Consider the following 14094-nt stretch of genomic DNA (forward strand, 5'->3'; position numbering starts at 1 on the left):
GAGAAGGTTAAAGGGCTATCATCTGTGTTGTGCCTGTTTAGTAAATAGATGGAGGGCTTCATTCTCCAGCCTGTCACTTTTCACGTGCTCTAAATTCTCACCAGGAGTTTATGAAACAGCAGGCTTGATTTTACTTTTCACCAGCAGAACTCCCTTGATTTCTGTGGAGTTCTCCCCCGTCCCCTGATATTACACTGAGGCAGCTTAGAGCTGAAGCAGATCCACTCTTGTTAAAAGAGGAATCTAACTTACAAACCTGTCACTTCACTCTGTTTGCCAGCTCTGATGAGGAACATTACCGATCACAGACCTGAGCCAATGAGCTCTTTCCTTTGACTTCTGTGGGCTTTCGATTCCACCCTCTGTGCTTTAAAAGTTCTACAGGGAACAAAAAAAAATTCCTATGTGAGCACAGGATCTCCAGAGATTTTTGGTGAAACATCACAACTTTTGGTAATAGTCATGTGAGTTAAAAGAACAAATTTAACCTTTGAAGGCACCCAGAGAGCTCCCATTGACTTGAGTAGGAACTGAAAATCCAATATCCTGCCCTATGCTTCAGTTTTCTTCTGAACGTCCACTGTGATTCCTACAGGTAGAGCCCTGCAAATCCATGGAGATCTGCTTTATATCTGTGGAAATCCGCATCTGCGGATGCAGTTGCATTGTTTACCATCTTTGCGGATCAGAGATCGGATGCTGATCCAAATTTTTGTATCTGCGCAGGGCTCTAACAGTGAGATAGGGTGCTGGTACGAGTGTGGATGCAGACGCAAATACATATAAAAGGTGGAGTGCAGCTCGTGGGTCAGATACAAGTTAATTTTTGTGGATCAGAGGTGGATCCAAATTTTTGTATCCATGCAGGGCTCTACCTATAGGAAACTGCCAGTTGCTAATGGCTAGGAAGATGGTCATCAGGCTTTACTACTGTTATGAATATTTATAATTTATTTATATCTTTACAAAAAATCTCATCCAATTATGCAGGTGGCTAGTCTACACCACCGTGTTGTTCTTTAAAAACCTGGCTGCCATCCCCATAACCCAGCAGAGTATTTGTCACACCTGCTTGTTGATGTTCCTCAAGGAGCAATCATGTCTCCCTATATATATATATATTTATATGTACAGCGCCTAACGCAATGGAGCCCTGGTCTGGATGGATTAGGACCTCTGGGCATAAACGTAATATCAATAAAGGAACAGCATAGGTCAGATTCTGTGCTGGCTTGAATACTGTGTAGTCCCATTGGAGTTCTTGAGAATGGCGAGAGTCAGTGGGAATTTGGCTTTCCATGTTCAGGGCAAGCTTAGAGAGATAAGGTGGGTAAGGTAATATCTTTTACTGGGCATTGCCAAGACCTGAAGCAGAGTTCTGCGTAACTTGAAAGCTTGTCTCTCTCCCCAACAGAAGTTGGTCCAATAAAAACTATTACCTCCCCCACCTTGTCTCTCTAATATCCTGAGACTGACACAGCTACAACACTGAAAAGAGGGCAAGATTGACACTTTGCCCAATGTGCCCTCTTGTTCCCCTGCAAGGGCCACCCACATTGCAGGTCACTGCATAGGTGGAGGTCCCCATGAGGCCACTACTCCCCTGCCATACAGATGGATGGAGATTGTGCAGAGCCTTGACTCCGGCCTCCCCCAATATGTATTGATTTAGGGGAAGGAGTGAGAGAGAGAGTGACTGTCTGTAAGTTAGTGGTTAGGCCACTGGCCTGGGATGTAGGCGACCCACGTTTAAGTCCCTGCTCTATCTGATTTGAGAATGACCTGGGATGAACTAGTCTGCTCTGAATCAGGCACAGCAGTTATATTAGGTCTCTAACATCTCCGTCTGCTGTAACCACCAGGTCACGCTCACTCATGTCTATGTCCCGGATCGAAAAGCTCAGGTGTTGATCCAAAGATGGACATTTTGATATAATTCCCTTTTCCTGAAAATGTTCCAAAGTCTTGTTTTCATTCCAATGCAAAACCAAACCAAACTTTAAAAACCTTGAGAGTTGCCATGAAACAGAATTGTCATCCTCAAGACAGCCCTAAGCACGGTCCTGGCCTGAACATGGACTCAAACCCCTTGAAGCTGGTCTGGATTTGAACTCCCTTGCTTGGGCCCATCGCTCTATGCTCTGTCAATGGCGCTATGTAAATTTATACCCTGGCTCTATACATCTTTTTGGTTAACATTAAATAAAAAAATAAAAATATGTAAAAAGAACTGGTAATTTCTTTATATTTTTTAAAGAAAACCAAAATCAATACCTTCAGCACTGAGTGATTGCAAATTCCCACTGCTTTTGTTTGTCTTTTCTTTTTTCCTTTCTTCCAAAGCAAATCGACGAGATCTGGCGTGAAATGAGATGGATCACAGAGGCGCTGCAGTATGCCAGGTACAAACAGCCAGTGGCTGGCTTGCTCATAACAAAGCTTGTGGACCTGTCAGAAGAGCAGAATCAGAAGAAAATAAATTCAACATCCTCTCATCTAGATTGTCTTCCATCACCACCACCCTCACCAGAGACCAGGAGCCAGAGGAGAAAAGCCCTGAGTGGTAAGAGAGGGATTTTTATTCCCTTGGGTGAAACTGAGTAGAAAATCATCAAGACGGCCCCTCAATCTCCCATTTACATTGGGAGCTAGGCTGTGATATTTTTTCCATGCCTGTTTAGGTATTTTAACAATTATTTGATTTAATTTTTTTATTTGTAACTTTATTATTTATTATTTAAGCTGACAGGCTTAATAGATAGATTGAGGGGAAAGAGGTATCAAATTACAGTGCCTTCCTATACCTACTTTTAGGGGGGGTTTCTTGAACGTTCACTCTCAGCATAATCTCAGAATTATAGAAATTACAGATGGAAAAACCATCTATTAGCTCAGTCTCCCCAGTCACCGCAGTATCATTCCCTCCAGTTCTCCCTTCCCCTCACCATCAATGGTACCGAGTCTTCTCCTTTTTTCCTGCCCACCTCGGTCTCTTTTTTCACACACACACCCCATCTCTCCCCACACATGGAATGCCTTCCCCAGGCTGGCAGCCTAGACATCACCTTCTCTGCATTCAAGTTCCTGCCTTTGGACCTGACCCAATGCCCAGTGAAGTAAGCAGAAGGACTCCCTTTGGCCTCAGGGCGCAATGAACCACTATCACTCTCATTTTCTACAGTGCCCTCAAGAAGTGAACCAGACAATACAAAACAATAAATACATGCGCACGTGTGCACACGCACATTACAATATAGAAGCAGGGATTTTCAAAGGGACCTAAGAAAGTTAATGGGACTTAGGCACCTCAGTCTCTTGGGCTTCTTTTGAAACCCCAGCTGGAGTATCTAACAGTTTGGTACAAAGATTTTTATCTACATGCGTTTGGGCTGGCCGCTTTACTCACAACCTGTCCTCTCTTCAAATGCCTCATCCTTGAGAAGGAAACTTTGCAAGATGAGCCTTAGTTTCCTGGCCCACTTAGGGGATTTTTCTATAACAGGGCAGAGTGTGGCCTATAGCATGCCAATGTTCTGTTCTTGCAGCCAAATGATTTGATGTCAGTTATGGGCCTGTTTGCACCTCTGGCCCCTGTACAGTCTCCACCAGTGCTCCACCCCACTCATGCCTCATGCCTTTACCTGTCTTGAGATGGAATTCACAATTCTCCCACTCTTCGACTGGGATCTGGGTACAACACCCTGTCTAAGCCAACTGCTTATTTCATGCAAAACCCACTGGATACCTCCATCTCTTCACTTCAGGAGCCTGTGACCAGTGAAATAGAAACCAACAGCCTTCTTAAAACAAGTACGTTTATTAGTAAATGGAACAAAGGATTAGAGAAAATGGTTTCAAAACAACAAATAGAAAAAAAAAAACAAAATTAGTCTCATCTAACATTATACTTCATTCCAAGATGAATTAAGCTCGCTTGCTTCTTGAGTTACAGGAATAAAACAGACCCAACTCATAAGAACAGCCATACTCAGTCAGACCAATGGTCCATCAAGCCCAATATCCTGTCTTCTAGCAGTGGCCACTGCCAGGTGCTTCAAAGGGTTCTGATCCATCCCCTGTCACCCACTCCCAGTTTCTAGTGAACAGAGGGACACTCAGAGCATAGTGTTACATCCCTGCCCATCCTGGCTAATAGCCACTGGTGGACCTATCCTCCATGAACTTATCTAGTTCTCATGCCTTCCTAACAACATGAGCCTTGCCAAAGAGTTCCACATGTTGACTGTGTGTTGTGTGAAGAAGTACTTCCTGTATTTGTTTTAAACCTGCTGCCTATTAATTTCATTGGGTGACCCTAGTTCTTGTGTTATGTATAGAGTGACAAGACAGCAAGTGTGAAAAATCGGGATGGGGAGGGGGTAATAGGAGCCTATATAAGTAAAAGACCCAAAAATCAGGACTGTCTCTATAAAATCAGACCAGGGAAATTCCCTTTTCTCAAAGCTCCATCTTCCCTGTGTGCACCTGAGCCCAGTTTCTATATTTTATTGTTCAACATCTTTTGTTGCAGGGCCTAGCTGTGAAGATTTCCTTTGGCCTCAGACTGGTTTTGCCCAGTCAGTCAGCCAGGCCATCTAGGAGAAAGCCCCTGCAAGGGTTGCTCCATTATTTGGCATTTAGACCCATTAATGACTTGCAGTCACTGGTGCATGAGTGTGAAAGAGTGCGTTGAAAGTGTCTGCTCCTCTCCAACATACAAATCCTCCAGTTCAGGAATCCAATACGCAAAACACATCTTGGCGTACAGGTCGATACTAATCACTGAGCTGCCCCACATTCCTAGCCATTGAGTTTAAGGCCAGAAAGGCTCACTAGCTCACCTAGTCTGACCTCCTGTACATATCAGGCCACCAACACCACTGCATGCATTATATTCGGACTTTACTGTATTTGATGCTGTGCTTGGGAGGTAGTCTGGCCTGTGGGGATGGCAGCATTGGCAGTTTTGGTTTCTATTCTCTGTTCTGCCACTTGCTATGTGGTTGTGGGCAAACCACTTTGTCTCTCTGCCTCAGTTTCTGCATCTGTAAAGTGAAGATATTATCCAACAGTAGCTATCCCATAGGGCTTTTGTGAAGAATAATTAATGTTTGTACAACGTATGAAACATATATACAACCATATCAACGCTAAGTATTCCGGAATTAAATTCATCCTTTTGCACATGGCCAACGCAAGACCTCTGCGTCTCTGAGGACATACATGGTGCGTTATCCCTGGCCTGGGCTGCACATGGGTGAATTTCATCCATGATGACCAAGTCCTGTGAACTGCAAAATATGAAAAACAAGCAGCCATGGAATAGTGAGCCCAGGATGTATCTTATCATGTCTGAGGGTTTAGGGTTCCACAGAGGCATCAAAGAACACTTCAGAGGTCAATTGTTACATGTTCATCTCGGATCATATTTTCCTCTCATCCTTTGACTACTCTCTTTTGGCACTATTTCTTTCCTATGCTCATCTGGTTTTGTATTGACAGAGCAGCTGACTTTTTGAGCCATTGGGTTTAATTGTTGTTTTCAGATGGCTCGGTGTCCCAAGTGAGCTGAGATGGACCCTTTAAGAGTATAAAATGAAGCAAATTAGTAAAATGTTATACCCACTTCCTTGGCTGCTATTGCTGCTCTGAATAGCTGGAAAATTAAATCAATGAAATAAATGGATTGCAGCACAGAAAAAAGGAAGCAAATTAAATGACAGTGCCTGATTCATTAATAGAATAAAGACTTTGGGGAAAAAAATAAATCACTGTTCTGCTGAGCTGTCATTAAGCAATGAGTTAATGACATGGTAGAAACAAAAGCTGCAGATGCTGCATGGAACAACCACCACGGCCTTTTTGGTCATAATAATTTATTTTTACTTCTAAATGGCAGTTTCCTACTGTCAAGAAAACCAAATAAATCTGCTCCTATTAGAGTAAAAGCGAAAAAAAAGCCCAAAGAATTTGGGTGGAAACTGTGGCCTTTATAGAAGCCTGTGTCTCTGACTTTGATTTAATCCATTATATATTAATGTTCTCCTTTGATTTCATGGGCTCTCTCTAGGCCAAATTCTCCTTTGAATAACATGGTGCAAATGCAGAATAATCCTCTTGGATTAGGTGGAGATACTTAGCATTAGCGCCATGTATCTAAGAGCATAATGTGTCCCCTAGGTGGACCTGATTCATTATTGCCCTGTACTTTGTGTATGGTCATGTGCACCAAAGCAAGGTGAGTAGTGGGTACTATTTCATACTGACCCTGTGCTTGCTTTGTTCTGGTGTAACTGATGACCCCGACAGAGGGCGGCAGAGAATTGGACCCATGATGTCACATCCACTGCTCTTTACGTTACTGCAGAACTTGGCCCTGATGCTCCCATGACAAAAGAATGGCAATGACATCAGTGCAGGAGCCAGTCTGAACTTTGATAAATAAATTCACATGTGGATTCAATTTGTCAGTTTGGGTCTTGGATAAACATTCCTTCAAAAGGTCAGACTTTGCTCATGCAGCTGTATATCTTTTATCCACACCTGTTAAAGACCTGTAAGGTCACATCCTGCCCTCGATTACACAGGTGTAAATCAATTAACTGCTTAACAGAGAACAGAATTTGGGTTATAGTTTCTCAATATCCAAAATTTCAGCCTCCATGAAATTCAGTTGGAAACTCAGAAAACAAGATTACTTTAAAATTTCATCTCAACCCCAATTCTTCCCCTTTGCTCACCTCCCATCACTTCATTAGTCGTTTCTTCCCTTCCTGCTTCTTACTGTCACATTATCTCCTCGCTAGCATGCCCATCAATCCACCACAACCATCTCCTCTTTGCTACTGTCACCTGGCCCCGTGGAAAATTCCACAGTGGAAATACACAGAGGTTGCCAGAAGCGCGTCTGATAATTATTTTGCTCCCAAGTTAAGAAAATATATTAAGTGTATTAAGCAGTTCTTTTAAGTGGGGCTGTGTGTCATGATAGTGGTTATTCAGTTTTAATGAGACTTCTATTTTCAGATTCCCAGCCCTGCTCGGACGAAGAAGGCTGCTCTGAAGTATTTCTTCCAACTGACAGCGACTATGATTCTAGTGATGCATTGAGCCCCAGAGAACTGGATTTGGTTTATTCATCTTCACATGACATATCCCAACAGGCAACAGGTGGTCTGGGTGGCAGTGCACCTGACGTCCTCCAGGTCCATGATATGAAGCCTCACCTGACTTTGAAAGAAGACCCGAAAGGGGGAAGTGACTTGGATGCCAGTGCCGAATACTGCACGGAGTACATGAATAGTCTGACCATGGGAGGGTTCACGTCAAAAAGCCTGGACAAGACTTCCAACTCCAGGCAGCCGTTGAGTTTCTTGGGGAAAAAAAAAAAGTTAGGGAAACATCAGCACTATAACTACTTCAGCCGGCACCATCGCTGGCTGCGAGTGCACAGCGAGACACAGCCCGCCTCTCTTTCTGAGGGTGTGTACACACAGCATCTCACAGGAGCCACGGAATTATCACAGGAGCCTACCTCCAGCGAGCAAATAAGGATCCCCATTGATGGTCCTCGGAGCACTTTCTTACCTCATGCTTCTAGCCTCCCAGAAGATGGGAAAGGCAAGTACCATGAATCGAAGCCGAATATCCGTAGGATCTATGTGGAGCCCTACAAAACCACGTTATTAGGCGAAGAGGGCAAGCCCTGGATGCTGAGCATGCAGTCTGTAGAACATGGAGATTTGCACGATACCACAGGACAAGAAATGGGTTTGGATGATCAATCAAATTCTCCCATCTCTGAAGTATTCAGTAGCACACTTTAGGAGTTTGCGCTGGGTCACTGCACTGCCTCGCACCGCCCCCAAAATGACATTGTGAGCATTGTGAATTTAGGACCATATTTTCAAAACAACCTTTAAAATGCAGATCCTCAACTGGCATCTCGTTCCACTTACTTTACCAGCTGAGGATCTGGCCTTAAATGGGTATTCCCAAAAGCGCATGCCAAATCACTTGCATGTGCAATTTTGCAGATGTAAATAATAAACATTTACCATCTAACTTAATGCTGCATGGTGGCAAATCGGGTAGTTAGGCATTGAAATTTGCTTAATTACTCACACAAATGTCTGGGCATGCAATTTCAGGCACATATGATTTTGCCTGCAAAATTTGGGGGAAGCTGGTTAAAGTCACTTTAGAAATGTGGTCCTAAGCTTTTATTACTTTTTTTTTTTTTTGCTATAAATATTTCCACTTCCCAACATGCACTTTTTGTGGATTTGGTTGGTATACAAGTAAAGCGCTGAGTGCTCTGGTGAATGAAAATGCCACAGGTACCACAGCTCCTGGCCATTTTGGTGTCTCTGTCACAAAAAATCAGTGCCAACTCTAAACATTGGCATAGCCCAGTACAATTGCTAGCACTGAATGCTTTGTTTCAAAGGCTTCGATTTAAAAGAACATAAATACCAACTTATTCTGCAGCCCTGGATGAGAGAGAATCCTTATAGATGAAGAGCAGAGGGTATTGGTGGGGTTTGCTGTAGTTGGCCTGACTAGTGAATGAATCATACCTAGGCACAGGACTTTCTTTACCATGGGGGTGAATTACCATGAGAAAGAATTTCATCTTGTTATAGGCAATCTCAGATTGCCATCAGAGGTGGATCTAAGCCAAAAAATTCATATCCAGACCATTTTCTTTTTTTCCAAATACCCTCTCCAAGCTTCAGGGTGGTTTGGATCAATGGTTTTAGATTTCGACCATTATACTAATCCTGAGTTTGAGCTCGATTAGGGAAAAATTGAGGGGCAGTTTGCATCAAAGATTTTGGTTCAGTCCCCATCTCTGATCACGATGTAAATATCAATATCATTAATGACTTGAAATGCCCCATTTTCTTAAGGACACATCAAAGTCCACCATTGATTTGTCACTTCCAGCTAATTAAGGCCCACAGTACTCTCACCCTCCAGAAGATGTCCTAGAAAACTAAATCCATACTAATCAGAGGTGTAACTCTTGGGTCATGTTACTACATACATCTTTAAGACTTGGAGAAATTAATGAAAGGGGTGGGACACCTCCACCCCAGCTGTTGCACAAGCATTTGACTTCTATTTTTCCTTACGCAGCTCTTGAAGTTTAATTTTATAGGCCACCTTTCTGTAGGTTAAATTCCTTCATTCCATGTACACACAGCCTTCTCCTTTTCAGTGTTTTAAATTCCACATGGATAAGTTGTAAGGCCTCCAATTAAGAGATTTGAATTCAATATGAAGGTAAGGATTTGCCCCATGATCTGTGGGCCATGTTAAAATACCACATTCTTAACCCCAGTGCTATTAAAATCCCCCTAATGCTTAGCACCCAATCCATAAATTCAAAAATGGAAGTTGTTTGCCATTTTATACTCGGTTGGTGTGTAGTATGTAATTCCTCTTATTCTAAGTGGGAATTGTATATGTAACTCCTGATGCATCACACCGGGAACATATTCAATCAGGCTCAATGAGGATGGGAAGTCTCCCATTGAGTTCAGTGGCTTTAGATCAGACTCACAGTGAAAATTCCAGTGGGGAGAAGGGGGCAAGGAATTTAGGTGCCGATTTGCAGTGGGAATTGTATGAATTTTAGGTTTTATCTCACATTGGAGGGGAAATCCTGATGGAACTAGAAAGTGCACCATAAAACCAAAAATTGGTGATGTCTACTGGCAGCAAAGTCAGTACCAGTTTGTCATGTTGATTTATGGTCACTGGTATAATACCCCTATCAGCACGGACCAGGACAACCTGGTGCTTGTGCATTGCAGGCAAAACATGCAACTGTGCAAAATATAGTGCCTGCCCAATGGGGCCGCGACCTGTTTGGCCTCTCGGTGCTACTGCCACATATGATGTTTCATAATAATAAAATACTAGGCCCAAAGCTTTTTGCAGACTGTGATGTGGTAAAAAGAGATGTTCCATGGGCCTTCCTAGAGAACTGCTTTCCTAAATCCAAAACCACTTCACCTTGCTCTGGCTCTTCAAGGATATGATAACCTTAGGACTGGAGGTACCAAGATCCACATCAGAAAGAACAGGCCGTGCCCTGCTAGTCACACATAGATGGAAAACTGCCCCCCCCCGCCCGCTTTTGTTTGTCTGCCCTTGCTGTTTGATTTTGCAGAAGCAGCCCTTTCTCTAATAAAATTCCCAGGGCCAATTTCTCTGCTGGTGTGAATGGGTTAACTTGAATGGAGTTTGGCCTATTTACACCAGCAAAGAATTTGGCCTGAAGATTGCAGTCCCGCTCACGATTCAGCCCCCTATCTTCTTTCCAATGTTGCTATAGGTAACACTGTTTAAATAACATTAATCAATGCGCAGTTCCTTCATCCCATTACCTCCATGCCGAGGTTCTCACACATACTTTAACTTTCAGAAGCACAACCACATGTCAGCACTTCATTTTGAAACAGACCAGCTGAACCGTCGAAGCAGTGAGCGATAGGTACTGGGTATAAGTATTTTCAATAGTAAGACTTTGGGGGGCATCATTTGGGTGGAGTAACTTTCCTTCTAATCACTATCCCCGGCCATCAAGTGAGTCATTGAGACTCTTATAAGAATTCTAATGAATGCCCACTGCAATAAACAGTAGGGAAAATGTGCCTTTCCGTATTAGAGAACAAAATACAGTTATAATCAGAATACGTTGCACTTCTATAGCACCTTTCATGGCAGGATCTTTCAAATCCTTTCACAAGCAATTATGATTCAAAACAGACCCCTGCGAAGTAGGTAAATCTTAACCTCACTTTACAGGTAGGTAAACCAAGGCACAGGGAGGCTAAGTGACTTTTCCAAGGCCACAAAATGATAAGAGTCCAGAATAAAGCCTTAAAATCAAGAATAAAACCTAATGATGAATCCCAGTCCCTTGTTCTAACCATTAGACAGCACACCCAATAGAACTCAGTTTCCTCTCTAAGATATATAAAAGGCCAAGTTTCAGTGCCTACGATTCAGTTGAATTTCATTGGTCACATCCTACTCTGGTGTAAATGAGCATAGGTAGCTCCATTAAAGTCACTAAGCCTGTGCCCACTTACACCAGCTGAAGACCTAGCCTTAAATGGGCATTCAAGATTCACACACACATCCAGATAGATATCTGGATTGTTGCTCTAAAATCATTCACATTCATTCTGATTTGCCCGCGAAGGAGTGTATTTTCACTTGGGCTGAGGATACGCCTTCCTGTTTGCAAACCTAAAGTGTGTCTGCACCTTGAGCACCCACAAATGAATTGCGGGCCGAAGTCTGCCTGGATACAGGTCTCACTTCTTGGCTTGTGCTGGCAATTAGGTAACTCACTGTATAACTAGGAAGATATTGCATCTGCAAGAAGGCGGCCTGCCTACTGACAAGTTGTCTCAAAAGACCTATGGCTAAGCGTCTCCTCTCCTATGCTTGCGTGTTTGCTCTGTGAATTAGCCTCTACACACTAATTAACGACTGGATTTGCCATGCAGCAAGGGTGCGCGCACAGAAAGCTATAAATTATTACTTCATTGCTGTAGTGTAAATATTTTAAAATGGAGCCAGTGAGCGGGGGAGGAGGGAATGGAATATTTTATCCTGAACGTTTATGTTTGGAGTATTTAAAGAGCAATGTTTTGGAAAGTGATGGTGCATCTTTACGTTCAGTGGGTTATAAAGAAATGCATTAAGTTGCTGGTCAACTCTTTTAAGATGTTTAAACACATGGCTCATGACTGTTATGTAAAATTTCAATGCAGCCTTACAAACAACAAGGGTGTAGTGTATTTGAAAATATGCTGTACAGTCTGGAAACTTATTCTAAGTTTTTGATTCAGAGTTTCTCTGAGGTGTTGAACTTTGCCATCAGCAAAAAGTATTTTTAGAAAAGGGCCTTGAATTTTCATACAACGCCGATTTCATCAAGTTTTGGTCTCCATTTTTTCCACTACAGCAGCACATAAGTAGTAAGAATACTTCTGTATCTCTCTCTGTATATATCTATATTTTTCTCTTCTGCTTCCACTGAGGAGGATTAACAAGGCTAAATTCTGCCCTCATTGACTCAGAGGGGGGAAGTAGGGGTGCAGGCCTGTGACATCCTCTACAAAAAGTCAGAGCAAGATTCCCTGAGGTGATCCAGGAAAGGTGTTCTGGTGCCGCTCCTCCACACAGGAACCAAAGGCATCCATACCTGCTGCCAGCTAGTGCTTGCAATGACCATGGTAGTCTTTCCATTGACATTAATGGGCTTTGGATAAGGCCCAGGATGTAGCTAGAAGCTAGTTATGCCACTTACTAACCCACAGATCATGACTCTCAAAACTGATGTACATGAGCCCTTATGTTAACTGGCTGTGGGTATATCTATACTACCCACTGGATCGGCAGGTAGTAATTGATCTATGGGGGATCAATTTATCGCGTCTCATCTGGACATGATAAATTGATCTGTGAATCGACACCTGTACTCCACCTTGGAAGGAGGAGTAAGCAGCGTCGATGGGGGAGCCACGGCAGTCGACTCACTGCCTTGAGGACGGCCAGGTAAGTTGAACTAAGGTACTTCGACTTCAGCTACCCGAATAGCATAGCTGAAGTTGCGTATCTTAGATCGATTCCCCCCCCCCCAAAGTGTAGACCAGCCCTGTGTCTTCTAGCACACCCTACTTCCTGAGTGAAAGAAGAGCCCACCTATAACCTTTTATGCATGACTGCAGCTGGGGTAAGATTTAGCCTTCAAGTTGGTCATGTTATGACAGGACAGTGTACGGTTATTAGTTTTTTCTTATCACTTGATTGCAGAAAATCTCCTATTTTGCTAGGAAGAAAAAGGGATATTGTTTTGTTTTTGTTTGTCATCATTGCCTTATGTTTTTATTATTCATTAATTCTGGGGGATAAAAGTTAATATTTAATTTATCTAGAAATAAAAGAATGTGATTAATTTACTGCTATTCTTCCTTCAAACTGTGAACAGTGGTCATTTAACCAGCAGCCTAGTGGCAAATTTTTTGCTAAAGGGCACAGATTTCGTGCATTGCATTTTGATTTATATGAAGGTCAGTTTGGGCCCGCTCATATGCTTCTTGGGCCTAATTCCCCTCTTTTTTTTGACACCAGTGTAAATCAAGAGTTGTCCCACTGAAGCTAGGCCAGGCCCTCAATGGTATAAATGAGCATAGCTCCATTGACTCCAAAGGTGCTACACTGATACACCAGCTGAGGATCTGGCACAGGGAATTCACCATGAAGCCAGTGGAGTTATAACTGTGTAAAGCTGGTGCAAGTCAGAGGAGAACTAGGGCACGTGTCTCAGGCAAAATCCTTCTTGAAGTCAATGGGAGTTTTGCCAGAGGAAAGGGCTGAAGGATGCAGCCTTCAGTGCTGCTGCGCTGCGTACTATAACAAAGGCAACTATTTCATAATTAAACACGACGTTAAAAAAGAGAGAGGAACAACTTTTATTCCCAAGATACACAAATGCATCCTCCATTAAATGCAATGGGAGTTGCATGGGCTTATCTCTGGGAAGAATTTGGTCCCAGCTTTTTTAATTGAAAAAGAATTAAAGACTGCTTTTTTTTTCCCCCAGAGAAAAAGTAATTTAAGTGAAATGAGCAAGGCAGTGTTTAATTGCTTCCTGCCTTGTTTGTACATAGCAATTTGGCTGTTTATTGGTTGTCTTTGTTCAGATTTTTATTGTAACCCGTTGCTATATATGCAACTGAGTGTATGTTAAAGTTTAAACTTTGGTATAGTATAATGCACAATTTTGTGTGCTTTAAATCTTTGTAAATATACAGATGCACAATATATGCTCTGTTAAGTGTGATCAAGGGACCTTACACTACACTATTTTCATGCATATGTATCTATAAACTATTTGAAAATATCAAAATATATGTTGAGGATGGCCATGAGCCAAGAGTAAATGAGTATGCTTTAGACTCATGCTTCTTGGATACTACTGGAAGAGGCATGTATATTAAGTAAAATAGAAAATGAAAATAATTTTCGAGACTACAGGTATTTTTGATAACTTCAAATGTGTTAAAT

At 42.5% G+C, this 14094-nt stretch overlaps 1 protein-coding gene across 1 annotated transcript in view; it reads left to right on the top strand.

The window, feature by feature from the left end:
* Positions 1-7830, top strand: part of ANKFN1 (ankyrin repeat and fibronectin type III domain containing 1) — a 178912-nt gene extending 171082 nt beyond the window's left edge. The window contains exons 18-19 of the mRNA XM_050920155.1: positions 2344-2563; positions 7027-7830. Coding sequence (XP_050776112.1) covers positions 2344-2563; positions 7027-7826 — 1020 coding nt within the window. The 3' untranslated portion in view covers positions 7827-7830. The remainder of the gene's footprint in view (positions 1-2343; positions 2564-7026) is intronic.
* The last annotated feature ends 6264 nt before the right edge of the window (positions 7831-14094 follow it).

This window comes from Gopherus flavomarginatus, chromosome 12, assembly GCF_025201925.1.
Source record: "Gopherus flavomarginatus isolate rGopFla2 chromosome 12, rGopFla2.mat.asm, whole genome shotgun sequence".
NCBI lineage: Eukaryota > Metazoa > Chordata > Testudines > Testudinidae > Gopherus > Gopherus flavomarginatus.